Source organism: Epinephelus fuscoguttatus, linkage group LG7 (assembly GCF_011397635.1).
Source record: "Epinephelus fuscoguttatus linkage group LG7, E.fuscoguttatus.final_Chr_v1".
Taxonomy (NCBI): domain Eukaryota; kingdom Metazoa; phylum Chordata; class Actinopteri; order Perciformes; family Serranidae; genus Epinephelus; species Epinephelus fuscoguttatus.
Window position 1 is genome coordinate 35,285,753 of NC_064758.1, and position 24,735 is coordinate 35,310,487.

The following is a 24,735-nucleotide window of genomic DNA, read 5'->3' on the forward strand; positions in this document are numbered from 1 at the left end:
CTCTGAAAATGGAAGTAACACATTCATTTGTGCTCTGCGTCTGAGAGAAAGAAGAAAAGTGGGGGTTAGAGAAGTGCGGTTGTCCGTTTCCTGCTTTCAGTTGATGTGTGCGCAGAACAGAGAAGAGAAACTTCCTTGACTGTAGAGCTCAGTATTCTGACAGGGAGACAGGACGCCTTTTTCGAATGCTGTACACATGAATTTAAGATAAACTGGGAGATTATTAGAGGACAATGAGCCGTGGATCTAAAGCTAAAACAAAGAGCGCCCGGAGCTCTTTGTTGAGCCTCCAGGAGAATGAGAAGTTGGAGGACCTGCTGGGCAGAAGGTGTGCTGTAAGTCCTGAACTGACCAGGGAGGGGATTGTCCATTGTGGGGGATAATAACCTGCTGTATTTCTCTTGTCTTGTGTCCTTTCTCACAGCAGAGTTTGTTGTAAAAGTGAAAGCAGAAGGTGTCCAAGATAATACAGGTTGTTCCAGTTGCTGCATAGTGATGTAAATCGTCTCAGCCCTCAAGACTTCTCTCCTTTGCCTTTAGTGGTTAAACATCACATCCTGAATTTGAATGAGTACAGTTGATGAGCACAAACCTGAGCTGAGGACTGTTAGATTAAATATTCAGCTTTACTACCAAACTGCATCATAGTTTGACTCTTTTTCTAAGCTGCTATTTGTTACCTTATTTACACTCATGTCAATTTGAATTCTAGTCCTATTTTGAGATATTTTCTTCGAAGGAATTTACCGTACGTTCATGCTAATGCTGTTTAAAATTACTTGCTGACATTAGGTCATCACAAAAAGGAGGTAGCTGTTAACAGGAAATGGTGGCTGAACCATTTCCTCCTCTGGTGTCAGAATTAGACTCTATCACTGAGTTTAGTCTTACAGTAGAGCAGAAGTTGCTTTGTTCCTTACTTTCTTTAAGATACCAAGCCAAACACTGTGTGTGTCAACAACAGAGCACCACCAGCTGCACATTTTAGTGACATATATACACATCAGTGCTGGCAAATTAACAGCATTACAGCACTTTAAGTTCTTATCTAAACAAATAAAGCCGACGAGGAAGTGAATCATCACAAACTGTTGATTTACATGAAGTGCAACAAAATGCTTCCGAGCTTCTTATCAGTGCTTAACTGTTTTCAATGTGTGTTTGTCTCTCTGTGTGTGTTCAGTCCATGGCCACTGCAGTAGCACAGCTGTTCATGGCTCTGCCTCACAGTCCCTCCACATGGAGCCTGCAGCACACCGGAGTGGTGTGCTTCATCAAAGACAACCCTCAGCGCTCCTACTTCATACGGATGTATGATTTGAAGGTAACCTCTCAGACAATGGTGCCATTTATACCAAGAGTCTAATCACAAGAATATTTAGATCCTCCTTAGATTAACGATGCAAAGTTAGGGGAGACAAGAGGTGGTTGTAACACTTTTTGGACGGAGCTACTGTGACATCACCCACTGGTTTGTTGACTTGTTCTGAAACCTTGAGTTCAGCATTTTGGCCAATGCCATCTTGGTTTTTGGGAGACAAAAGTGACCATGTTTAGGCGATGGGCTGGCAGTGTGGAGGAGCGAAGGAGGGGTCTGTCTGAGAAGCCAAGGACACTACTGGCAGTCAGCCTGTCACTCAAAGCTGCCTGCCCTTAATTATCTGTAACTTTAAGCCTTAACTAAATAAGGTAAACAGGTGAGTTGTAAAAAAAAATGTACTCATGTACAGTTGATGAAAGAAAAGAACTGCAAAGAACTGCAGTTTTTGGCACCACCATGTTGGCTTCAGTTCTCGGCCCTGGAGGTTTCCGCATGGTTTGAGCTCTCAGATTTTTATACAAAGTAGCCTTATTTGCCTACTACAAATAGCAATGGTTTCAACTTCTCCAACTATATCACAGAATTAATTAATTGTTGTCAAATACAAGGAGTTCTATTGTTTCAAGCTGCCTTACTGCCTGGGTAAGTTGTAACACAACCAGGGGTTAGTTGACACAGTAAGAGTGACGCATTAAAAACTGAGACCACCCCACAACAAACTGAACTCACCACTGACTTTTAAATCTGACAATACATCAATCTGGAGCGATATATCAATTCAGTTATCAATGGTCCAATATCATCAATGCTAAGTGAAAACACAAGTACATACCGTCATCTTTAAGATACACCTTTATGTTGAAGTTTCCATGGCACGTCTGTGTCACCATTCTGTCAAAGCACGCCTCCTTCTAAACATTCACACAGTGCTTGCAGCCTAGCCAGGCAGATAATGGTGAGCAGCCAAGAAAAAGACAGAGGATATTTACTGATGTTGTCTCGATTGCAAGCTCTGAACTGAACTGAAATCGTAACATGGCAGATTTAGTGATCAATAAATTAATTTATCATGATGAAACTTCTGATTCACAGCCCCAGCTTCCCTGTGTGTGTAACAAGCAGAGTGTAACTCTGTGTAGGCGCATCTTACTGTCTGACTAATGCATCCTTGAAACAGCAGGAAAATACTGCGCCATTCTGACTTCACACCAGTTTTTTGTTGGGCAGTGGCACAAACACTTTCAGCTGCCTCAATATAGCAAGGCCTTAACAACGAGCCTGACCACACCTCGTTTACAGAAGTCGGCAACCTTTACTGTCAAAGTGGTACTTTAACTTTGCAGAGGCAGTGAAAGCAAACAAATCTGTCCACGCTTGACTAAATTCTTGACTTTATTCTGAGACTTATACTTTTTTGGATTTGGCATCTATAGCTAACCCGCTAGGGAGACTTGAGACTGGCCACTGCTATTGAGGTTCGGCAAAATTTCAAGGTAAAGGTGCCAGGCAATAGATGTATTACACACAGTTTCGTTGTTGAAATGCTAAAAAACTTTTTTTAATTGGATATAGGCTTCATATTTTTACAACTGGAGAATGTAAGAATTTCTTTAAGCTTACAACAGGCGTGGTACACCTTGGACAGGTCACCAGACTATCACAGGGCAACCATTCACACTCACATTCACACCCACAGACAATTTAGAGTCACCAATTAACCTGCATGTCTTTGGACTGTGGGAGGGAGCTGGAGTACACAGAAAAACCCACACTGACACAGGGAGAACATGCAAACTCCACACAGAAAGGCTCCCCCAACACGGGTACGAAGCCCCTACCATGGGTTTAAACCAGAAACCCTCTTGCTGTGAGGCAACAATGCTAACCATTGCACCTACCCCTGTCCCATTTAAGACCTAGGTGCCCATGGGTGCAAGTACACTGGCTACATACACAACATGGGCACTGGCCATGAAAATGACAGCTGCGGTAGTCTGAAATTAGCAATGACAGTCGCACTGTGTGCCATATGTAATACATTGCCCACAGTGTTGTATTTGGCCTTGACAGTGGTGCTGCTGCTTTTAAAATGTTACATGAACTTACTTCTAGAGCACTGCATGTGTTTATTTACATACTGAATTTGTATATGCATACAGTATGTGACACTGGGGGTTAGTTGTGTTACAACCATCCTAACCCCTGACTGTCACAGTTAAACTAGCTGTAGCAGCATGGCGGTTTGAGATTGGCAGATGAAATACCCTATATTTTACCTTTAATAGACTTCTCCTTAATCTAATTACTTAATTCTTACTTCAACAGTGGGGGTGTATGGTGCAAAAAGATTACTTTCATGTCTGAAAATTTGTGTTTTCACTGTAAAATCTGCACTTACTATCACATCCAAGGTCATATAAGGCATCAGCCATATATGAAACTGATCACATGACAATCTGTTCATGGCTTCTTGATTAAAGTGTTGCTGCTACAACCATCCCTTAGTTACAACTATCCCCAGTCTCCCCTACTGAACTATGGCACATGATTACTCACATCTTACGTGACTTATTATTGTTGCTGTGCAGAAATATTTACCATGTGTCTCTTCCACAGGCAGGGAGGCAGATTTGGGAGCAGGAGCTCTACAACCAGATTGTTTACTCCTCGCCACAGCCGTACTTTCATACCTTTGCAGCGGATGTAAGCACACCCTCATTTGACCTTCTTCCTCCCGCTTCAGTCACTGTTAAGCTGTTGATGTGGTGCACTGCCATTATTTCCGTTACAAATATCAGCAGGAAGTCAACTGTTGAAACACGTTCAATGTGATTACTTGTTTATTTCTTAACCAACGCAGGACTGTCAGGTCGGGCTGAACTTTGCTCTGCAGCAGGAAGCAGACGATTTCCAAAAAGTTGTCGAGGATAAAATCAGTCAGAGACACACCCGTTCAGGTCAGTGGGGTCATAGGTCATATCACTGTGATGTGTAATTTTTTGCACAAAATAAATACAATTTAGAGGTAAATTTGCAACTACAATATGCTATTGGGCTAATATTCTGTTTGCAATATGACCCTGAAAAAAATAATGACAATCAACTCAAAAAACTTTATTTTATTTATTTATATTTATCTATTTACATTTTTTATTCATTCATTTTATTTTATTTATTTATTTTAATTTTTTGAGGGGTGCTTATATTTTGTTTGCAATTTGACCCTGAAAAAATAATTATAATCAACTTAAAAAACTTTATTTTATTTATTCATATTTATCTATTTATATTTTTTATTCATTAATTTTATTTTATTTTATTTTATTTTTATTTCATTTTATTTTATTTTATTTCATTTATTTATTCTTATTCTTATTTATTTATTTATTTATTTTTTTTGCCAAAATCTGACTTCCATTAAACAGAAACTGTAGTAAATTTTCAGCTTACTCTTTAAATAATATAGATATATAAATAATCTAGAAAATACAAATAATTTCTTACTTTCTTATTCAAACAGTAGAATATTATTTTTTAAGGGTATTTCACATAGATAAAAATGTATATGCTATTTTAGCTGACTATATATATATAATATATATATATGTATGTATGTGAGTGTGTTGTGTTGTGGTGTGGCATGTGTCTCAAAATGGTTTCTCTCACTTCCTTCCCAATGACAGAAAGGAAACAGCGCCCCCCGCCGCCCAGTGGTAAGATAGCAATGAACTTCACGACTGCATGATTGCATTTACATACGTAGCCAACAATGAGTAAAACTATTTCTTTCCTGTTTCCTGTCACTGCAGATAGAGGTTCCCTGCCCCGTCCTCCTGAGAAAGGTGCACAACATGTCTCTGCTGTTACTCTTTCTACCACCAGTGATGCATGAAATTAAATAATAATAACATGCCATCCTGCCTGTGCATTGTATCTCCTCCAGCCGCATCACCTGGCAGCCCTGGCTCTTTTCACATGGCCACAGTGGACATCCAAAACCCAGATATCCATTCTTCGCGGTACCGCTCGATGCCTTCACCTGCTGCTTCCCCAGCCCTGATCAGCAAAGGAAAGAAGGATAAGAAAAAAGGGAAGAAGGGCCCCAAAATCTCCAAAGCAGACATCGGGGCACCCAGTGGATTTAAGTGAGTGTTTTGCCCCTATGTTAGGCATGAGAGGATGTGGTTTTACAACATCCTCCTGAGACCTGAACTTTTGTTTGGTATGCATTTTTAATTTCTCCTAGTTGTTTGGGATCAGTAGGACCAGATTAGTATAAAAAACTAAACTTTGTCAATGATAATTATGGCCTAATGTCCTTAACTGTGACGACAGTAAAGTCCCAACTTCTCCAAATGAGCACTTACTAATTAACAGTGTCAGACATTATTAATTTTATTAAATAAACAAGTTTCAACCATTAAAAGTGATCAGGTTTTGGATCGTGTCCTCTTTTGTGTCAGGATCGGCTGCAGACTGACTTGGCAGAGACGGCTGCCATCTTGTTTTTACATGAATTAGTGTATTTTGCTCTTACTACCACTAGATGTCACAAAAAAGTGTCCACGACCAAGAACAACAGGTCTAAGTCAAGTAGAATGAAGTAAAAGGTCAAGTAAACCCAAAATATGAGGAGTCTCCTTTTGTTTCCTTCTTGTCAGGCATGTTAGTCATGTCGGCTGGGATCCCAACAACCTCGACCCTGATCTGTGGAAGCTGCTCTCCCAAGCTGGAATTGGTGAAGACGAGATGAAGGATGAAAAGACCTCCCAGCTCATCTATAATGTCATCGAGCAGTCTGGAGGCATGGAGGCGGTGAAGAGGGAGGTGAACAGAGGTTAGACTGATTCATTTTTTATTAATCTCACTGCTCCCTATGTGATTCTCTAAAGTTCAGACTGAATTGCTACGCCTATCTTGTTCCATTGCATTACAGCCAGTGTACCTCCACCACCTCCACCTGGCAGACAAGGACCTCTGCCTCCTGTGCCGGGCTCCCACGCTCCCACCCCTCCACCTCCACGAGGCCGCTCTGGCCCCCTGCCTCCTATCCCAGGCCAGTCATCTCGAGGGACCCCGCCCCCTCACCCGCCTCCCTCACGTGGAGGCTTGCCACCACCACCTCCTGCATCGAGCAGAGGCGGTCCTCCACCGCCACCGCCATCAGCACACTCTTCTCAGTTCTCCTCACCGCCACCCTCAAGGCCCCCAATGTCCTCCCACACCCTGCCTCCTCCCATGCCGCCATCTAACCAACAGCGCTCCATGGGTTTCCCACCTCCTCCAGTCCCATCGACACCCAGCGGAGGGGCCCCTCCACCTCCTCCTCCTCCACCCCCTCCACCTCCCCTACCTCCTATGTCTTCAAATTTCCCACCTCCTCCTCCTGCTCCTGGAGGCCCACCGCCACCACCTGCTCCTGTGTCTGGAGGCGGGGACGGCAGAGGAGCTCTGTTGGATCAGATCCGACTGGGGAAGAAGCTCAGAAATGTAACGCAAACTTCTTTTTCTGAAAAGCATTTTATACATGCTATACAAGTACACAAGTCTGGACTGACATGCTGCTGTGCATCATGATTATGGTTTGTCTGGACGTTTGTAGCAGATGTTGATATTTAAATTCTCTCCTGTTATAGGTGACAGACAGCCCTGATGTAGCTGCGCCTACACCACCAGAGTCAGGTGAAGGCATCGTTGGTGCTCTTATGATGGTCATGCAGAAGAGGAGTAAAGTCATCCATTCCTCCGGTAAATATCAGAACATTAATAACACCCTATGTAACAGAAGAGTTGAACTGAAAGGACTCATATCTTTGTATTTGTTCTCTCTTTCAGAGGAAAGCGAAGATGACGGTGGAGATGACGACGATGAGGACGATGAATGGGACGACTGATGTTGAAGTTCTTGCTTGTGTGGATTTTGAACTTCCTTCAACTGTGATTTTGATGTCAAACTTCTGAATTGCAGTACTGGTACATGTTGAATTTCAGGTTCGAGAATTAATAATAAAACTGGAATATGTCTTGACGTGATTAAATCCTAAATAACTCAATATAAGGATTCGAAAGGGACAGAAAACAAGTGTAAGAGAATTCTGAAATGTTTATATATTTGTTCGAACATTTCCAGTGTAGGATTCATCAGCATGACAGCATAGCACTGTGTCACTCACAATGACGGTGAATGTGGCTCTGACTGGAAAAAAGAAAAAAAAAAAATCTTGTTCCTTATGCTTCCACTAAAAAGAGCCGTTTTAAAAAAATCTGTAAATACAGCATACAACAGAACACCAACAATCAATACTAAATCTGAGCCAGTTCCATTCCCATTTTTATAATAACATACTGTACATAGAAAAAAAACATTAAGTTCCCGTTTCATTTTCTCATACATCTGTGCAAAGATCCCAAAATCCCCTCGAATACCACCACCGACAAAGTGCATAACTGGAAGAACACTGTATGCTATGCATATCTTCAACACTCACATACTGTAGGTCACTAGAGCACAGGACAGTAGGGGAGTCATTATATGACAACATCCAATGGAATTAGCTTAACAGAATACAGTACACCTTACAAACATCAGTACACACCAAGTAAAATGTACAACTTGCAACAAACAACAACAGATACGCATGCAACATTATGCATTTATATCATCATATTATCTTCATACAATACAAGAGTAATCCAATGATCATATATATTATATTCACAATCAATATATTACATTTCTGTTTCAAGATACTTAACAGTACCATACCTGTGGTTTTGCATGTTGGAGCCTGTTAACCACATGCTGCATATACTTTACATCACAGTTTACCATTTATATGGCGCCACTGAAGTCCCAAACGGTGATAGTTTTTATTTTGTGCACACAACTTAATTATCTTGTGGGAACAAGTTAATTATCTTGAGTGCACAAAACAAAAAATATCACCTTTCAAGGGCTCTGAAATTTTCCAAAACAACAACAAAAAAGTGTGAAATATGTAATCTATTATAGTGAGCAGTCTTGTTTAGAAAACTCTTCTTTGTTGGTGCCTTTAAAGACAATTACAAATTTGATGAATCAGCCGCCAATTGGAAATCAAACCTAGGAGACACATGATGAACAAACATGGAAGTTGTGAACATTTCTTTTAAGTTCTCAGATTAAAACGCTGATCTTCCACAGTGATTCTAAAGCAACAGATGCCACAAGCACCTGAACACACTATGGAGAAGAAGTTTTAAAACAATCTCTGTGATTGGTGAAGAATCTTGAGGGAGTGTCAAGTCTGTAAATTGATTTAAATGTCAAATTAAAAGAGTGGTGTGGATCATTTAGTGACATCTAGTGGTGAGACTGCAGATTGCAACCAACTGAATACTTCTCTGCTCACCCCTCCCTTTCCAAGCACGTATGAGAACCTACAGAGGCCTTCAGGTTACGTTAAAACACAAAAGGCCCTATCTAGAGTCGTATCTCGATCTGTTCTTTCTTGGCTACTGTAGAAACATGGCGGTGCAACATGACAGGCTCCATGAACAAGGACCTGCTACCGATGTAGATATGAAGGACTCATTGTAAGGTAATAAAAACACAACAGTTCTTAGATTCAGGTGATAATACACTATTGAAAACATACTTTTGTTCCATTTCTGCCCCCTTAAAGACTAGCCGCTGGTCCTTTAACACAAGCTGATCCCTGAAAGACAGAAAATCCTAAAACTGTACAGTATTCTTTGGGAAAATGTCACAGGTAATGTAAAATATACACAATTTGCATTCTTTAGACTGACACTTGCAAAACCACAAATACAGTACTTTGACGACAGCATGACAGCATCACCTGCCTAATGACTGGAGGCGACACACAAACATGCATGTCAAACATAAAAGTCCACCATAAAAGTCCACGCAGACCAGTGTTGGACAGCGTCGGTCCCGTCCTCTAACCGAGGCCTTGGTCCTGGCCCTCTGTGTGCCTGCGGCTGGTGCGCTTGCGCTGCTGCTGCTGTTTGGGGCTGAGTTGTTCCCAGTAGGACTGGCAGTACTGGTTAATCAGTCTAATCTCGGGCGGGAAGGGCGTGGAGACGAGGGACGACTCTGGGTATGGTCCCGCTTGGCGAGTTTTTGGCTCTTCGTCCTCATCCTGAGCGGTGAGAGCTAAAACGATGTCTCGATCCAGGATGCGCAGCGCCACGCGGGCCACTGTGTGTTTAAAGTTGTTCTCAGTGGCGAGGCAGTGGTAGAGCCCCGCGTCTGACTGGTTGAGGGACTTCAGGAGGATGCCATGGTTGGTCTTAAGAACACCTGCCACACGGTTGAGCTGCAGAGAAGGGAATGAAACCGCAGGAGTCTGAGAGAGGGAACAACATATCTGAGTTTGTATACAGGTTACAAATGAGGTCAAACAATCCCTTTAAAGATATACTATGCAGGAGTTTCCTAAAAATATACAATGTCTGGGCTCCCACAAAAAAAATCCTTCTTAGGCCCTGATCACACAAAAAGTGTTTTGGCAGCTGGTGGCTTTTTTTTTTTTTTTTTTTTTAAGAGAACTGAGTTGCTTGGGTTTTTTTGCATTGTGAGGCACCGTTTTTACTCCCCACAATCCACCCTCTTTTTTTAGGGTCTCATGTACCCACACAGATCTCTGTTTATCTGTGACCAACAAACTATTTGCTGACAGTTTCTCACCCTCAACCAGAGCTACAGCAAGTACCCTCTGCCTCAACATTTTAGAGACTAGATACTAATTACTGTGAAAAAAAAAGTGGTTGATTGATTACGCAGGAAGGTTAGGGTAAGGAGGTTGATGGGGTGGTTGCCTGGCAACAATAAAAAGGTGCAGCAAGCGTTTTTTTTTTGTTTGTTTTTTTTAATAGTGGCATTGATTTCAAAAAAAGGAAGTGCGGTGCGCCTCACATTTGCAAGCTGCAAAACACCTTGTGTGTGATCGGGGCCACAACCTAAATATGTGGTAGTGTATTCATCTGCAGAGACACTGTCTTATTTTCTTCTGTGTAGCCCCCAGCCAAAACAGCCCACAGGTGAGGTCAGAACTTTTTTAAAAAAAAAAATAAAGGTAGTGATCAAGTAGTGGCGGCACGCATCAAGAGGGAGCTAAAACGCCATGGATGCAGCACCCAAAAACTGCAAATATAGTGTGGCGAAACAGGAAGTGGATGAAGCTCGTTCCAAAATGAGAGTGAATCTGAGGTTGGCTTTCAGTTTTGCTGGCGAGCACTGAAAGCGAAGATGAAGAACAAAGCAGAGGTGGCCTGTTTTCTGTTGGACAGGTGGGTGCTGGCGGTTAGCTTAGTGAGCTTGCTGAAGTATCACCCCTTCCATTTTTGCTCCCACAACAGTAGCTTGCAGTGTACATGCAAGAGATGTAGGGTGGAGGGGCCAAGCTTTAATGTTGTGTTTACAAACAATAACCAACAATTCCTGCATAGTATACCTTTAACATTTCCTAAAACTAACTGTTCTTCCTCACCACTTTCCTCTTTCCTTCCCTCTGGAACAGCCACTTGACAGTAGCCTGGGGAGAGCGAGGCTGACACTCCAGGAATGTACTGCTCCCCTCCACCCCAAACTGCACCGTTTCTCTCAGACGTTTCTCCACTGCGGAGACAAAGAGAGAAGATATGGTGACAACGGCTCAAAACAAACAAAAATTTGAAGTGTGTATGATCCTTAAACACACAAAAAGGCTGCCACACCTTTGGCATTGAAGCCCCTGCACTGCCTCAGTGGGTCGCCGTGTTTAACATCCTGTCTTCTGCTCCTCCTGAGACACAGACCAGAATTCAGAATTAAGTCAACATCACTTTATATTCCAGAGACAGTGCGCTGTATTATATGAGATGCCCCTGACCTCTTGGTGGATGGGGTGAAGGCAGAGCAGCTCTCTCCATCCCAGGCACAGTAGGGGTCTCGAGCCAGACAGCAATCAGAGCAGGCCCGGCCGTACACGCCACAGCGGTGCAGTGACACCTGGGTCAGCCCCGCGTCTGATGACACGTACAGCTGTTGCTGTGGTGACACAAGAAAAATAAATTGATCTCAGTGTGGCTGGGTGGTTGAATTTATACACTGAAAGATGTATCACCATGTCAGACTTACTCTTTTGGAGGATATCTTCATAGTTTTGACTGGAGCTCTGGACTGTAAATTCATAAACAGCAAAAAGATAAATCAGCAACACCTCTTAGTCTTTGAGATTACAGTATTTTGTCTCTTCAGGACCACATATTTAGACATACCCGGAAAACCTCCACTTCCTCTAGTGTCAGTTCCTCCATGCTAGTTGGGTCCTTCGGCAACACTATAACTTTTTGGACGGTGCCTCGATCTGGAAATGAGAACAATTATTTTAACATTTGCTTTCCAGACTAATCTTCTGGCCACAAAGTGCCATCAGCCCTGCAACTGCCTCACCTGTCCCCAAGAAGAGCACCTCATAGCGTCCATCCACAGCATCCACCTGATCCACTACCAGGGCAGTGAAGCGGTAGTCCACCCCAGTTCTCACCACCAGGGGGCGGCGGTGGATTGGATAAACTGGATGGATCATGAGAGGATGGGCTCGGATGAAATTCACAGCCTCATCTGAAAAGTTCTTGGAGGAACGGATACCAGGAGTGAAGGTTCCTCCTGGACACTGGATGGGAAGAGAGAAGAGGTGGAAAAATAATTTGTTAAGTGTTTTTTTAGATGTTTGTGGTTTATTTGATTGGAGATAACATGACTGAAACATACTGTCCCAGGCCGTGGGTAGGGAATCTTGCCAGTGTACTCTGTCCATTGGTAATTATGGCCATGTTTGTGGGCAAATGGTCCATTGAAGACATTGCGGATATCAGCCATGGAGTACACGCAGACCGCTGAGCCTTTGAACACAGAGCTTGAGCAGAAACAGACAATTAAGGTAAGAGGGAGAGGTAGGAGACAGCTCGCACCCTATACCTGAAATTAAAGCATGAATTGGCCACAAAAATGTGTGGAGAAAAAAAGGAACATGTTCTGTGAAGTTGGGTGAGGTGTGACGTATTCTCCTAGTACATAGTTCATATGAAATCTTCTGAAATGCACACACAATGGTTCCAATGATATCTAACAAATTAGCACCCTAGAAATGACATTGCATACTTAATGTAAAGTTACATAGGTTAGGTTTATGCAAGTAAAGTTACATAGGTATGGTTTAGAAAAAAACATGGTTGGATGTCTTTAGTAGGGCTGACACGAATGCTTCAAAGCCTCAAAGCTTGCAAATAGCCCATAAACTAAGAAAATGGAAAAGTTTCAAACTTTGTGAAGATGACCCCCAAAAAGCTGTGTGCCAGTAATGGCAAATTAAAGTACAACAGGCTTGGCAAATTACCTGAGAACTGTAGGTAACATCTTAGCCGTCTTGCAAAGTATTCTTGTAACCTGCCAACATGCTAACAAAGTGGCTAATTGTGTTTTAGTCTGATTTATGTCCTCCTCTACCCTCATTCCCCCTAGGCGTTGATTAATTGTGGATATTTCTCACTGAGGCTTTAATGCCCAAAAGCTGAGGACAGCCCTCATCTTTAGGTTTAGGCACCTCATTACATAGGTAAGGTTTTGGCAAGTAAAGTTATGTAGGTTAGGTTTAGGAAAAGAAACATGGTTAGGCGTCTTTAGGTTAAGGCAAGTGAAGATACATAGTTTAGGCTTAGGCAAGTTAAGTTAATATAGGGAAATTAAGGTACATTGGTTATCTTTAGGTGAGTAAATTACATAGATTAGGTTTAGGCAAGTTAAGTTACGTAGGTTAGGGTTAGGCAAGTGAAGTTACGTAGGTTAATGTTAGGCAAGTTAAGTTACGTTGGTTAGGTTTAGGCAAGTAAAGTTATATAGATTAGGTTTAGGCAAGTAAAGTTATATAGATTAGGTTTAGGCAAGGAAAGTTACATAGGTTAGGTTTAGGCAAATGAAGTTACGTAGGTTAGGGTTAGGCAAGTAAAGTTACATAGGTTAGGTTTAGGCAAGTAAAGTTATGTTGGTTAGTTTTCGGCAAGTAAAGTTACATAGGTTAGGTTTAGGCAAGTAAAGTTACATAGGTTAGGTTTAGGCAAGTAAAGTTATGTAGGTTAGGTTTCGGCAAGTAAAGTTACATAGGTTAGGTTTAGGCAAGTAAAGTTATGTTGGTTAGGTTTAGGCAAGTAAAGTTACATAGGTTAGGTTTAGGCAAGTAAAGTTATGTTGGTTAGGTTTAGGCAAGTAAAGTTACATAGGTTAGGTTTAGGCAAGTCAAGTTACGTAGGCTGGTTGAGGTAAAGAGACATGGTGACATGCCAAAAAACAACTCAAAGCACTTGGTTTCACATGTGTCTGAACACCAGTGTCATGGGGGAAAGTCCTGTTTTGACTGACACATCCACCATCTCAACCTGCCTCTTTATACCACCTCCTTCTTCCCTTCATCAGCGCACTGGTTATTTGATCACAGCCCTCCTGATTATGTGGGTTATATATTAAATGTGGTGCTCTACTTTCCATGGGTATATGTATGAACAGTGAATGAGCTGCCTAGTGTTTATCAACAAGCCTCCAAAAACAACTCACCCTGCTGTAGTGAAGAGAGCATACACCGTAGGGTTTCGTTCATCCTGTGTGGGCTGGATAAACACATCCCCTGGAAGAGGATAAGAAATCAATAACACCACATTAAAAGCAGTTGCAATAAAGTGCCATCAGTTTAAACGCAGTGATTATTTTATTGTGGCCTCACGTAGTTCATCAAATCGTGTTTCCACTCCATCATCTCCTATCACTGAACAGATAAGGCGAGCCTTCAGGAACGTTGTCCAGCGGTTCACCAGGGACTTCTGGCCTCCTTCATCATTCTAGACAGGAAGAGAATTAGGTCACGGCTCAATAAGCACAGTGCGTTTCATATTACAAGGTAAGCTTCATATACTTTCACCACGTATAGGATGCGGTTTGGCTCACCAGACACACTCTTCCCACCCTGGCTAAGACGCTGGGGCTCGCCCCGCCGCTTGAGTCTAGACTCTTCTCGCGGAAAAAGAAGTAAAGCTTGTCGTCGTTTCTTTCTGCACTGTCAGGGATCTGCTGGATCTGAACAAACACGGGCTCTAGGGGATAAAACCAGATCAGCACAGAGAGGGATTGAGGCAAGTGGTTGTCAAATAAAACGAGGGGAACCATAACCTGTAATCAGCAACATTTACCTCCTCACACCCACACTTACTCACCGTTGAGCCACCTGGAGTCATACTGCTCTGTCCTGATTGCTGTTCTCCCTCCCATGGTTCTAAACAGAGCAGCATCTGTACTCATGAAGTCGATATGGACCCCTGCATACAGGTTACCATCTGCAGAGGAGACGAGAGAATAGCAAGGTCAGACTCAGCTCGGGAATCTGATAAGATTTTGTGTCTTTCCTATAAATGAAGCACATCTTACTGATCAGAACCGCAACGCTCTCCTGTTTGGGATCATAGGAACATTTTCCCTTCCCTGAATCCACATACCCAGGGACCAGCCTAAACAGGTAGTCCTGCAGAAGCAGATTAGACAGAGAGAGTGTGCATAAAAATAGGCCGTTAAAACGTCACATGGGAGCAGAGGAAAATCACAAACAAATCAGTGTCCCAGTTTGTAGTCCTGAAATATTTAGCAGGACAACGCTTTCCAGGCCTACAGCTGAGGGATTTTTGCTGTAAATCCCACTCTGGGGGGAAACTGTAAATGTCTCTGTGCTCACCTCTGCCCTCCAGCCTCTGTTGATGAATGTGCAGATAGGCTGGTACGCCCCCGTTCCACAGGTGTAGAGGTGGGTGCGGTTCCACGGCTCTATCAGACGCACAAAGTTGGCACATTCACCCTGGACAAAGAGGAGTAAGACAAATGGAATTCAAACATCATCATCATCATCGTCATTGTGACATCTTGAAAGCTCTAGGTTTTTGAAAGAGCAGGATGTAAAAACATGATCCCACCTGTCTTCCCTTTCCTGTCATCTGACATTCTCCCTTTCTCTTAGCGGACGCTGGCCAGTGGATCTGTATTTTCAAAAAACAACAAACATGATCATTACATTTAATGACTTGATGGCAGATGCCAAATAGCAGATAGATTTAGTCAGAGTTGATACGCACTATGAGAGGCTCCTTGTTGACGTTGTGCATGTCCAGAGCCACCAGGTACTCCCGGCTGCCCAGGTACAGGCGGCCCTGGTCCTGATCCATCAGGAGGATGCGGTAGTCGCTGGTGTTGAAGGAGAAACTGAAGGGTCGCGCTGCCCTGGTGTCCATCAGCTCTGTGTGAAAGGGGTTGCAGCTTTGTTAAAGGGACAGTTCACCACAAAATCAAAAGTAGATACTTTTCCTTTTACCTGTCGTGCCATTTATCAATCTAGATTGTTTTGGTGTGCGTTACAGAGTTAGAGATTTCGGCCGTAGAGCTGTCTGCCCTCTTTCTAATATAATGGAACTAAATGGCCCTTGACTTGTGGTGCTCAAAGCTAGGGGTATTCCTAATAACTAATTTGATGCTTAAATGGAAGCTGAAACTAGTCGACTAGTCTTAAAGTCAGATAATCAGGAAACAGTCCAAATTGAGTACAATTTAAATCGACAAGGTCAAACAATGTCTGAGAAAAGATTACGTATATGTAAGAGGGATGTGCCATATCATCTCATTTGCAATAATACCAATATAATTTTTAATATATGAAAACTCATATCCTGTTACTCGCAATATTTGGGCATGTTGACATATGACGTCATACTGTTACCCACGGCAACAACAAGCATGGCTGAAAGGGAAATTATTACCGACGCCGCAGTGGTTCCAAAAAGAGGAGCAGCTTCAGTAGTGTGGAATAAACTGTGTCCTGAATGTTTTATGAACAGCCCCGCACCACTCAGACTCTTTTAGCGACGTACCGCTCAGAGGGAACTTATTCAGCGGCTCCTCTGGCAGCAACACGGCTGATTTGTCATATCGTCAAGTATGCCGTTATCACAAAAACATCCTGAAATATCATGATATTATTTGAGGGCCATATCGCCCACCCCTAATATGTATTATATGTATTACAAGAGCCATTTAAAATCATTAATCACATCATTCAGTAATCAGATTGTATTTTAAGTAAGACTGAAATGTGTGGCTGTTTGTACTGTACATTATGAACACTGCACATTATCCTACAAAGCATGTAACTCAATGAATGAAAGTTATTGTAGACATTATTCCTTAGGAAAATAAATCTTTGGGAAATTAATTTTAAATGAAATTTTAACCAGCTGGAGTTTGTGGTGATTGCTAGCTAGGGTAGCAACCTTTTAATGACTAGCCGACTGATCGTGTGCATCCCTTCTTAAACTGCCAAAAACATACATTGAAAACAGCAATGTCTCTTTCCAGAGATCATGACCTGGGTACTCAGGATGATCCACAGGCCTTGTTGTGAGCAGTTTCATGTAGGAAATATTTTCCTTCTGCTGAACTACACCTGCCAATTGTATCACTGCGCAGAAGGAAGCGTGCATCTACTCTGTAACATTAACTAGCTAGGTGAGCTAACAGTAGATGCACCCTTCTTTCTGCATGGGTGTATCCAAGGTCGTTGGGTGTAGTATGGAAAAAAAGCAAAGAAAATAGTTTGTATATGAAACTGCTCACAACAAGGTCTGTGGATTATCTCTAATAACAAGGTCATGATTTCTTGGAAGACACACTGCTGTTGAGTTTTTTAAAAGTATGTTGTTGTTTTTTTGCCACTTTGAGCACTACAAGCTGAGTGCCATCTAGTTTCATGATATGAGAAAGAAGGCAGACATCTCTATGGCCAATATCTCCAAGACTCTGTACCTCACACCAAAACAATCTGCACTGACAAATAATACTTCAGGTATGATGAAAAATATGTATTTTTGATTTTTGGAGGAACTGTCCCTTTAAAGAATACATATCTTCACTATTTGGGAGACTAACAGCAGGGGGAGCAGAGGTTACCTCTTAAAATCTAGTCCCATTATCCCCTTTATGCCTTTAACATGTTTCATTACTGACTTGGATGAACTTACAGCCCCTTCAACAACACCCTTCTCACTACTTTTCTGGAAAATGTGTGTCACTGATTAAATATAACTCGACTTGGAGCATTTTAAGAAACATATTCGCTTTTAAGATCTCAATATTTTATGTGTCCTGACCGGCTGATTGAGTTTAAGGCGCCACATGCCCAGTGGAGTTAGGCGAAAAAGCAGGTCCCTTAGGAAACACGGTCAGTGGAACTCACAGCTAATTCTTAAGATCAGGATTGTGTTCAGCAGAGCATAACCTGTTAAGACACGCTGCAGTGGAAAATGTTGCTCCTTTTTTTTTTTTTTTTTTGTTCTCCTGAAAGCTTTGATTGAACAATTTTTATCTGCTGCGAGACAAATGGACTGTGAGCTGCACTATACCTCAAAACTTGATTTCTTTCCATTCTTCCATCCAACAATTCATTTTGAACACATAAAAAGCCACCCACACACATCTGTGGCATGTGTGAGACACTGGCAAACATATGTGCACACTGGGCCACAGTGGAGGCATGTTAAAGACAGCAGGCTTATGTATTGACAAATGTTCACACAGTCCCTCAGAAGCCAGCTTACAGGGATTCAGGAGGAAGCACAATCTTTATTTACATCAAAGCCCCCTGCCATCTTCCTTTTTGAGGTCAATGTTAACAGGATGCAGTCAAGGTGCCTAACTAAAATAAGCCACGCAATCGGATCTCCGTCCGGACGACATGAGATGGAGTCTTTGAGGTGGGGATGAGGTCCGGTTCTGTTCCTGAGAGGTAAACACAGGATAACAAGCCTCTGGCGGAGCTCCACTGGGCCATAGTGGATTCACTGAACAGGCTAAATGTAGAAACACCACACCCCTATACATGTCTCCATTCTCCAAAAATAGCAAACAATGTACTGCCATCATCTGGTAAACATTCAGCAAACACTTATCCCCTGACAGCATTCTGACACTGGTGGGGAAACACTGGGAAGGACACACGATTCAAGTATGGAGCTACTATGAGCTCTCACATTACAACTTGACAACATATTGTCACTAATGACCACTGTCGTTTAGTCGCGGGCAAATTTCAAGTATGAACAAACTGGTGACAGCACCGTGAGGGCATGAGATTCTAAAACACGGCTTCAGTTACACTGCACATTTTGCTCTCTAGCAATGCTGACTAATTCTATCAAATGAGATGCAGTCAGTGCCTTTGAAGTAACTGACACAACTTTCCAGCGACAGAGGAAGCAGTACAATCTCTCTATCCTCTGCAGGCCCTCCTGGACCCCAGAGTGCCACTCAGGCCGGCTCATTCGTTCACAAGAGTCACATGTCCTCCAGCCGCCCCGAAACCTCCTCCACAGGCGCCTTGGGGGAACAAAGAGACTCGGTGTCATGAACAATGAACAATAAATCCTTGGAGTGGCAGAAAACAGTTGGGGAGTAAATCCAACTTTTCTCCTTTTTGTTTGGCATTAGGGGGAGGGGTGGCGGAGGTCTGTGAAAGCGGCTGCTTTATCGGCAAAACCTTGACAATCTAACAATTCAGCACCTCTCAGCTGCTCTGTATAAGTGCATAATTTTGTCATGGAGAGCTCTGTACAGATGTGAATTCCTGCATCTTGCACAGGGGAGGGACGTGATCAAGTTCAAGACCAAACTTGTGAAATTGGTCAGACTACTACTTTGTGTGCCCTGCTGCAAAAAAACCCCACAACAGTGTGTATAAGCTGTTTACAGCAAGCGGATTAGTGTTAAAGGTCATATAAAAATGCACTGCAATCACTCTCTCGAGCCTCAAATGGAACACGACAGCCACAAACAGCACGTAGACAGCTGCTTTCAGTCACACAAAATCAGATGAATTCAAAACAGCACCACATGTAGACTCCAACTCCCAGTTATCAAACCCAGATCTCATGATTAGCTCACCTCTAATGTGCCTCAGATGTCTCTTGTTGACATCGTACAAAATCATAAATGTTTCTCAGTGAATCACCGCGGCTGAACAAGATAAGACACCTAACACACTGCCTAGACCTGACCTGAGAGCAGAACATTTTTGACTCATCTCCACATGAAAGCACTAAAGAATGCTATAAAGCCGATTCACACCTCTAAGTCTTACTTACAGGTACTTCAGGTGTGCCGTGTGTGTGTTTGTGAGCGCGCAGGTGCAATTGAAGTGACAACATGATAAGGACGCAGAGATAACTGTAATCATCCTGCATTGTTTTGATCAAAGGTGTCATCCACATGTTTGTAACGTGAACCTCTGCCATCAGATTTAATGAAGACAAGGAGACAGCATGGGAAAATCCCTTAAAAAAAAAAAAAAAAGGCTTTAATATCCCTATCCACCCCCATTTTGAACTCACACCTGGCTGCCAAAATATCCCAGCTCTAAAATATCATTTTGTGATCAAATTTCAGGTGTTTCCTTCTTGTGTCATCATGTCAGACATTAAAAACAAAGAAAGAATGACAGGTCAGACTATACTGCGTGAAGGTTTCAGGGTGTGGGGAGAAACTTTTGTCGAAGGGCACTACCAGTAACCAACCACACGTAATATCCACCTTTTGTTTTCAGTGTTGCAGTGTTTGACGTGTGACAGGAAATAACCTTCTTTACATATGTACAAAGAGGAAACATAACCGCTGGTGTGTGCGTGAGTTTGTGTGCATGTGAGTGACTTAGTGGGAAGAACCGAACAAGTAAAAGCATGGATAGATTACTGAACGGACCTACTGGCCTTCACCTGCAAAATGTCACTCAAATTAACATATACTGACCAAGGAGAAACTCAAAATGACCACAAAAAGACACAAAAGACCACACAGAGGCCTAGGGCCTACAAAAGTGGGCAAAACAACCACAAAGGGACACAAAATAACTTAAAAACAACACAAAACAGACACAAAAAGTAAACAAGTACAAAAAGGCAGGGAACAACCACACAGCGACACAAAATGATTGAAAACCACACAAAATTAACCCAAAGACAATTACAATGACCTCAAGACAAACAAAATTACCCCAAAGAATATAAAAAGCCACAAAACGACCACAAAGAGACACAAAATGATCACAAAGCAACATGAAACAGCCAAAAATGTCATAAAATTACCTGAAGACAATCAAAATGAAATGCAAAACCACAAAAAGATGCATAACAACTACATAGCGATGGAAAACCACTAAAAATGAGACATAAAACAACTACAAAGAGACACGGAATGACGAAAAGACACAAAAGTACCTCAAAGACAAACATAATGACCTCAAAGAGACACAAAACAACCACAAAGAAAAACAAATGAATACAAAGCGATACAAAATTACCACAAAGTAACATAAAACGACCAAAAAAAGACACAGAATTACATCAAGACAAACGAAATTACCCCAAAGAGACACAAGACAACCAGAAAAAGGCACAAAGAACCACAAAAGAAAAACAAATGAATACAAAGCGACACAAAATAACCAAAAAGACAAACAAAATCACTCCAAAGACTACAAAAAGCAAAAAACAACAACAACAAAGAGACACAAAATGACCGCAAAGCGGCATTAACCGACCAAAAATAAATAAATAAATAACCTCAAGACAAACAAAATTACCACAAAAAGGCACAAAACAACCTAAAGAAGACACAAATGACTACAAAGAAACACAAAATTACCAAAAAAAAGACACAACATTACCTCAAAGACAAACAAAACTACCTCAAAGACCACAAAAAGCCACAAAGAGACACAAAACAACTACAAAAAGGCACTAAACAACCTAAAGAAGACACACAATTACCACAAAGAAAACCAAAACCACAGAAGGTTACATAACTACCAAGAGATGCAACTACAAAGAGACACGCAATGACCAAAAAACACAATATTACCCCAAAGACAAACACAGTGACCTCAAAGAGACACAAAACAACCACAAAAAGATGCCTAATGACTACACAGAGACGCACAGGACCTGCAAAAATCAGGAAAACAACCACAACGACAGACAAATGACTTCAAAGTGACACAAAACAACCAAAAAAGACACAAAATGACTTCAGAGATACAAACAACACACAACAAACGCAAAAAGGCGCAAAACAACCACAGGATGATGCACAACAACTACAGAGAGGTGCAAAAACACCAAAAAAAGACATAACAACTACAAAAAGACACAGAATGACCACAAAGAGGCACAAAACATCCACAGGGACACACAAATGACTACAAAGCAACACAAAATGACCAAAAAGAAGATATAACATTAACCCAAAGACAAACATAATGACAACAAAGAGACACAAAACCACAAAAAGAAGCCTAACGACTACACAGTGGCGCAATACCACCACAAAGTGTGTTTTGCTCCTGTGTGGGAGATGTTTGGGCCTTCTGCATATCTGTGCCCAGGAGCCCTTTGTCTCATAATCCGCCCATGAGTTAAAGAAACTATTAAGACAATCCCTGCTGTCAGAGGAGTTTGGAGTTAATCTGTACGAGCTCACCTTTGAAGGAGAGGCGAACCCGCGGAGCAGACTGCTGCAGGCCCGAGCCTCTGTAAACACATAAGGCCAACAGGAGGAGTTGGGCTCCAGATGCTGTCATGGTAACAGTCATGCAGGTAGCCCGCAGAGATCTAAATCTGGACGAAAAAAGAAAGAGGAATGAACTATTATTATAGAGTGCCCCATGAGAAATAGGAGACAGAAAAAGAAGGAAGGACAGACAAGACACTCTCTCTCTCTCTTTCTCTGATCTCTCTGATCAGAAGTTTGGCCTGAAGCCTTCCAAGGCGAGACGTATAGTTTGGCAGGAGGGAACAACGTCCAAATCTTCACACCTGCTCTGGAAAATATGACAGCCCTATTATTTATTTAAAGTGTAAATGTAGTGAGGTATGTGTTGAGACTGTATAATGGCGTTTGCGAGCACAGCCACATGGAAGAAAGTCTGAAAAGGGCGATTTTGTCTTCATCTTGTACATACTCTTAAACATATTACATGTTCTTTAACATATATTTCATCTACATTTTGCCAGAAAACTGAATAAAACAAGAGTCTGATGCCCATCAGTGATTCCCTCTGCCTCCGTCTCGGTCTTTCAACAAAGCACGTCCACGTCCTTCCAGGAGCTGACGAGCGAAACGCATGACAGTTCAAAGAAACAGGTAGTCCTCGCTGAAACAATTTCTGACAGTTTAGGGGTGTTGAGACGTAGTCTAACTGTTAGACCTTAACTCAAGCATTCATTATGCATCTGCACTTTGCTGGAGAGGATCCCATATAAATTATGAATACTAAAAGCTGAGTCCACAACATCCATTAAATTGTCTCCCTGAAGGTGTGCTTTGCTCGAGCTATAAACCATCCCACGGGCTTTTCTTTTTCCTCATGGCATCCATGTAGCCGAGGGCCCCCTGTGGCACACGCTACAAGGCTGGAAAACGAGGGCTTTTATGGGGAGAGAGAGACACTCACGGTGGAGGACTAGAGAGAGAGGTTTCACAAAACACACCAATACATCATGTTTCACAACGAGGCATTGATTAATATGTGACACATTAGATTAAATTATTTCCCCCCACAATCAAAATCAGGAACAGTGTGATGAAACTGAAATGACTGGCATGCTGAACATTTGGAAATTAAAAACAGAAGCCACTGGTGAACGCCTCGCAGGCTTCCTGGCATAATCACACAGTTGCCATATATGTGCTCACCAGGGGAAGCTTGATCTGTATCTCTCCTATCAAACACTGTATGTTCGGTGTTAATAATACATATGCACCATCAGATGGGTGATCAAAATCATGTGGACACATTTTATGTCATTGAGGTGTTTGTTCCCTGAAGAAAGATGCTCAGAATCACAGACTTTATAAAAACAAATACATAAATAATAAATAAACACTAGTTGTTTCCAAGAATATTTAATATTAACCATAATAAAATGAGCATTTTAAGCCATATTTGATTAGTATTTTGCAGGAAAATGGTTAGGCAACAAGGCAAAATGGCTTTGTGATTATGAAAATGCATGTCCTACTCATACTATTTCATCTGGTGAGGCTATAAAAAGAATTCAAGGGTGAGTTTTCCTATTAAAATATCTTGAAATAAAAATAAAATCATCAGTCAGGGGCTGAAACATAATAATATGCCTGTGTGGCTCTGTACTGTCTGTCTGATGGCCTGATTGTACTTGGAGGTATGTGTATGAATGACTGCTGGCTTTCTGCGCTGGGTGGGAACGACAGTGCAGATTAAAGTTCAGCTGTAATAACATATAGTTTCTCTTTAAATAAAAATAATTACAGGATTTCAATAACCTAGTTTCCCTTTCCCGCGGTGGAGTGCGCACTTACCTGTGAACTCAACATCCAGAAATAGGAACCGAACAAATGTGAGTACTTCACAGCCCATCTACCCTCCGCTACAGAGTAACCAGACATGAGTTAAAAGTTAAACCAGGGTGAAGTTAAATGTCCTACCTTTATTTTTTGCTTTCTGGCTTTTGTCGGTGACGCCTCTGAGATCCAAAAACTTGCGGGATGTTACCGCTGCATTCCCCGCGTTTGGAGCACTCGGAGCCGGATTGGAAAATCTTCTGTCAGCAGCGCTGCGCAGGCATAAAACAATCCGATAGGTTTGCAAATTCCCCCTTTGAGAGAGACAGAGAGAGAAAAAGGCTGCCTGATCAGTCGCTGTTAACTGACGGTATTTCTTCCATGCAACATGAGAAAAAAAAAAAAAGAAAAACCCACAGCTGATCCCTTGGTCCTCTCTTTCCAAAAAAAGTTTAAGCCTGGATGGCTGCAACCATCACGGTGATGTGAAGGAGAGGTCGCTCCATTGATCCTTTAAAGGGGAGTTGTTGGAGTGTGAATCAAGTGACCAGGTGCAGGTGTTGGGAGAGTGTCTGCCCTGCTGTCCTCTCCCTTCTGTTCTGCCCCCACCCAGCCTTCCCTCTCCTGTTGGCCCACAGCAGCATTGGACCAAACCTCTTGGTACACCATATGGGTATGATTAACCCTGTCACTGCTGGTGAGCTTAGCACACTCTACTGTAAACTGCTATCCATCTATGTCAGCTCAGTACTTCTCTCTTGGCAAAGTTTATTTAAGCTGAATAATTCAGTTACATGGTGATGGGCACGCAGCCACTGTTTTGTATAAATGTTTTTCTCATGCACCAGGAGGGCCCCGCAGACTATTCTTATACATGATTCAGGGGCTGAAATCCACTATTAAAGAGGAGCCGGCTCTGCTGCTCGGACAATGTCACCATTACTCTTCAGCTCTACATGAGAGCCAGGTCAGCCGA

At 42.2% G+C, this 24,735-nt stretch overlaps 2 protein-coding genes across 3 annotated transcripts; one reads left to right on the forward strand and one right to left on the reverse strand.

Annotated features, from left to right (window-relative positions):
• Positions 1-88: 88 nt before the first annotated feature.
• Positions 89-7,349, forward strand: LOC125891094 (wiskott-Aldrich syndrome protein-like). Its single transcript, XM_049580059.1, has 11 exons — positions 89-335; positions 1,184-1,324; positions 3,938-4,024; positions 4,182-4,278; positions 5,005-5,034; positions 5,131-5,163; positions 5,265-5,466; positions 5,983-6,158; positions 6,258-6,811; positions 6,958-7,069; positions 7,157-7,349. The coding sequence occupies exons 1-11, from the start codon at positions 234-236 to the stop codon at positions 7,213-7,215; spliced, it is 1,593 nt and encodes a 530-aa protein (XP_049436016.1). The 5' UTR covers positions 89-233; the 3' UTR covers positions 7,216-7,349.
• Positions 7,350-7,438: 89 nt separating this feature from the next.
• LOC125891092 (semaphorin-3F-like) lies at positions 7,439-24,388 on the reverse strand. Of its 2 annotated transcripts, none has more exons than XM_049580057.1 (19): positions 24,177-24,388; positions 23,904-24,073; positions 21,918-22,054; positions 15,476-15,636; positions 15,317-15,379; positions 15,082-15,201; positions 14,781-14,874; positions 14,570-14,689; positions 14,304-14,449; positions 14,083-14,197; positions 13,917-13,986; positions 12,081-12,225; positions 11,760-11,982; positions 11,585-11,673; positions 11,445-11,486; positions 11,197-11,354; positions 11,042-11,109; positions 10,816-10,943; positions 7,439-9,672 (listed from the first exon to the last, which is right to left on the reverse strand). In XM_049580057.1, the coding sequence occupies exons 3-19, from the start codon at positions 22,027-22,029 to the stop codon at positions 9,265-9,267; spliced, it is 2,262 nt and encodes a 753-aa protein (XP_049436014.1). In that variant the 5' UTR covers positions 22,030-22,054; positions 23,904-24,073; positions 24,177-24,388; the 3' UTR covers positions 7,439-9,264. The 2 variants fall into 2 exon arrangements, with proteins under 2 accessions (XP_049436014.1, XP_049436015.1); XM_049580058.1 differs by having other exon boundaries at positions 7,441-9,642; positions 24,177-24,386.
• Positions 24,389-24,735: the final 347 nt, after the last annotated feature.

Bases quoted from the DNA above. Each gene is read 5' to 3' on its own strand.
- LOC125891092 (XM_049580057.1), bottom strand. From the start codon at position 22,029: ATGACTGTTACCATGACAGCATCTGGAGCCCAACTCCTCCTGTTGGCC. The intron at 14,875-15,081 runs GTGAGCACAGAG...CTGCTTCTGCAG, and splicing joins ACAGAGGCTGGAGGGCAGAG to GACTACCTGTTTAGGCTGGT. The intron at 14,450-14,569 runs GTGAGTAAGTGT...TTTATCCCCTAG, and splicing joins TGACTCCAGGTGGCTCAACG to AGCCCGTGTTTGTTCAGATC.
- LOC125891094 (XM_049580059.1), top strand. From the start codon at position 234: ATGAGCCGTGGATCTAAAGCTAAAACAAAGAGCGCCCGGAGCTCTTTG. The intron at 5,035-5,130 runs GTAAGATAGCAA...CTGTCACTGCAG, and splicing joins GCGCCCCCCGCCGCCCAGTG to ATAGAGGTTCCCTGCCCCGT. The intron at 6,159-6,257 runs GTTAGACTGATT...ATTGCATTACAG, and splicing joins GAAGAGGGAGGTGAACAGAG to CCAGTGTACCTCCACCACCT.